Source organism: Corvus brachyrhynchos, unplaced genomic scaffold (assembly GCF_000691975.1).
Source record: "Corvus brachyrhynchos isolate BGI_N302 unplaced genomic scaffold, ASM69197v1 scaffold479, whole genome shotgun sequence".
Classification (NCBI taxonomy): domain Eukaryota; kingdom Metazoa; phylum Chordata; class Aves; order Passeriformes; family Corvidae; genus Corvus; species Corvus brachyrhynchos.
In genome coordinates this window covers 518,680-521,652 of record NW_008240089.1, presented here as the reverse complement: position 1 = coordinate 521,652, position 2,973 = coordinate 518,680, and the positions used below count along the sequence as shown (strand labels likewise).

General features: G+C 61.9%; 1 protein-coding gene across 1 annotated transcript in view; it reads right to left on the bottom strand.

Annotated features, from left to right (window-relative positions):
* Positions 1 to 2,967, bottom strand: part of KIF18B (kinesin family member 18B) — a 3,455-nt gene extending 488 nt beyond the window's left edge. Inside the window, exons 1-5 of the mRNA XM_017744750.1 lie at positions 2,862 to 2,967; positions 1,683 to 1,837; positions 1,100 to 1,204; positions 737 to 847; positions 6 to 114 (exon numbers count right to left, since the gene is read on the bottom strand). Coding sequence (XP_017600239.1) covers positions 6 to 114; positions 737 to 847; positions 1,100 to 1,204; positions 1,683 to 1,796 — 439 coding nt within the window. The 5' untranslated portion in view covers positions 1,797 to 1,837; positions 2,862 to 2,967. The remainder of the gene's footprint in view (positions 1 to 5; positions 115 to 736; positions 848 to 1,099; positions 1,205 to 1,682; positions 1,838 to 2,861) is intronic.
* Positions 2,968 to 2,973: the final 6 nt, after the last annotated feature.

Below are 2,973 nucleotides of genomic sequence, written 5' to 3'. Positions count from 1 at the left end.
TCGGCCCGCAGGGCCCCAGACTCGCTCCGAGCCTGCCAGGTCGATGAAGCTCAGCTTGGCCAGGCGCAGATCCCCGGCGGGGCCGCCAGCAGGGTCCCACTGCTTCACCTGGATCTGCGGGGACAGAGGGGGCTGAGGCTGTGGCTCCACACAGCTGCTGGAGCAGGGACAGGGCTGTCCCCCAGCAGGGACAGGGCTCTGTGTTTCCAGGGGAAGGGACAGTGATTCCTGTGGGGAGATGAGGCAGGAGCAGGAGAGGAACCTGGCATGTCGTGAGGACGAGCCAAACACCTGGTGATGACACGAGGAGCAGAGCCAGGGAAGGGATCTGGCAGGAAGGGACAGCTATGGGAACAATCAGCATCTCCCACGCTCGATGATAGAGAGGGGTGAGGCTGGTCAGGTCCAGAGGGACTGGAAAAGCATCCAGACACCTGAGCTCCTCCCCTGCAAGCAGCCAGGGCCGAGGCACCAGGCTTGGGCTGAAGTGACAGCCTGAGCCTCCGTCTGCCCTGGCAGCCGTGACAGCCCTGCGAATTCGGGCAAGGGCCTGGCTGGAATTGAAATCCACTGGCAGCTTTGCACCGAGAAAACAGAGAGCACACGGACAGAGCCCCTGGGGAGCGAAATTCCCAGCTCAGTGCTCAGGGGGACAGCCCTGGGATGCTGGTCCTGGCAGTTTCGCAGCCCCGTTTCCAGCAGCAATGGCAGCGATCCCAGAGGCAGCAGCCCTCACCTGGAAGATGGCGTGGGAGCAGGACGAGGTGGCGTCGGCCTTGGTGTGACGCTGGGCCCGGTTTTTGTTGCCCTTGGCCAACATGTCCAGGAGCTGCTCTGGTGACGTGGGCTGGGGGAGAACGGGCAGGGGCCGGATCAGCCGCTGGACACAGCAGCCGGACACCCCGAGGCTGAGCAGCCCCGGGCACTGGGGCCGAGGCACCCGGCAGCTCTGCAGGCCCGTGGCAGCTCAAGGCCACGTCTGTGCCAGCCAGGAGCCAGGAGGCACCTCCATACCCCCCCGTCCCCAGGACTCCCAGCTCTTCTCAGCACCGGTGCAGATGAGTCTGTCCCAGCCTTTGTGCCCTTTTTGTGCCCAGACCTGGTGGAAGGAGAGACCCTGTGTCACGGCTCCTTTCCCGGGCTGCTCCCAGACGTTCAGCGGGCCCCGGGGCTCCAGCAGGTCATACACATGCTCTTTGTACACCTGGAGCAGGAAATCGAGGTCAGGCTGAGGTTTGGTTCTCTGACAGAGAGCTGGGAGAAGAGCTGGGTACCCCTGCAGGATCTGGCACAACTGGGGGTCCCCCCTGACCCCACCTCCAGACCCCATTCCCCTGGGAGCAGCTGATGGGGCTCGGAAGGCAGGGACAGCTCCCAGAGTTTTGGTGAGCAGTTCCCCCAACCCCGCTCCTCTCCAGCCTTTCCAGCCAGGAAGCCCTCAGTGCTTGGTGGAGCATGGCAAGGAAGAGAAAAGCCCCGCGGTCCGGCTGGCAGAAACCAGCAGCACCAGTTCACTCCACTGGGTGGGGGATCCTGCTTCCAGTCAGGCTGCCCTGCGGACCCCGCGCACAGATGGGGACACTGCAGGTACCCTGAGTGTGGCACTACAGGCTCTGGATCAACCCCAAATCTCTTCCCTGGGGACCCTGAGGCAGGAGGGGACACGCTGGGCCACAGCAAACCTGCTGGTAGGAGACGAGGACCTCCCAGCTCTTGTCCTTCATGGCCTCGAGCCTTTTGTACAGCTCCACCGTGGCCAGGTGCACGATGCCGGGGCTGGTCTTGGAGCCCACCATGGTGTAGGTCTTCCCGACTCCTGAAGCACCGTAGGCAAACACTGGAAGGAGAAGGGGTGGGTGGTGAAATGATCTATAATTCCTCACCTGGTGCAGCAGAAAGTTGGGTCCTGGCTGGAGAGGAGAGCAGAGCAGAGCAGAGGAGCTTCCCACACAGACAAGACACGAGGTAAAACTCATAACCTTCCCCACTGCTCCTCAGGGCAATTTTCCTCCCTGCTTTCAGCCTCTCTAGTGCAGGGACAGAACGAGTCCCCAGATGAGCCCTGCTCCCATGCTCACATCACCTCTGACCCTGCCCTGGGACAAGCTGACAGCCTTGTTTCCCCCAGCTCTCCCCACGAGGCATTTCTGCTTCCAGACCTTGTCATTCCTCTATTTTAACCCATCTTCCAACACCTCCTTTGAAGCCTCCACATCAGGGTGGGACACACTGATCTGGAGCCTCAGCCCTTCTCCCATAGGCAGCACTCAGTGCTGGGGCCTGGGGACAGGGGCAGCCCTTCAGTGGCTCTCAGGAACCACCGAGAGCTGGAACAGCATCCCCTGGTCCAAGCACCTGGCACAGGATGAGCCTGGAGAGCCCTGGGCTCCTCCCGCGCTGTGCCCGTGACATCCAACGGCTGCCAACAGCTGGGAACGGCTCCAGGGGCTGCAGCAGCAGCGAGGGGCTGTGGGAGCTGGCCAGGCCCAGTCACACCCGGCTCTACGGAGCCATTCAGGGTGGGAAGGGATGGCAAAGCCAAGGGGCTCTTTCCCCATGCATCCACCACATTTCTTCCCATCCTTCCTGACCCAGGACAGACAAAAGCGAGTGATCCTTGTCCCTCGAAATGCCTGGACAGCTCCTGCCCAGCCTCACCTCTACCCCAACCCCACATCCACCCTCTCCACCCCATCTCCCAGCTTCAGGCTGTGTGGTTTTGGGTTGCTGTTATGTCACCCCATTCCCAAAGATGCATGGGAGCTTCCAAATTAAATCCAGGGCTCTGCTGAGCCCACTCAGCCTGGGAATGGATGGGGCAGGAGCTCCTGCAGGGATCACAGGTGTGTGCCAGGACTTACCGGAGCAGTTGTAGCCAGCGAGGAGGGTGTCCAGCAGAGGGAGCGTGGTGTGCTGGAACACCTCCTCCTGCGTGGCCCCCTCGTCAAAAACGTGGTCGAACACAAATTGGAG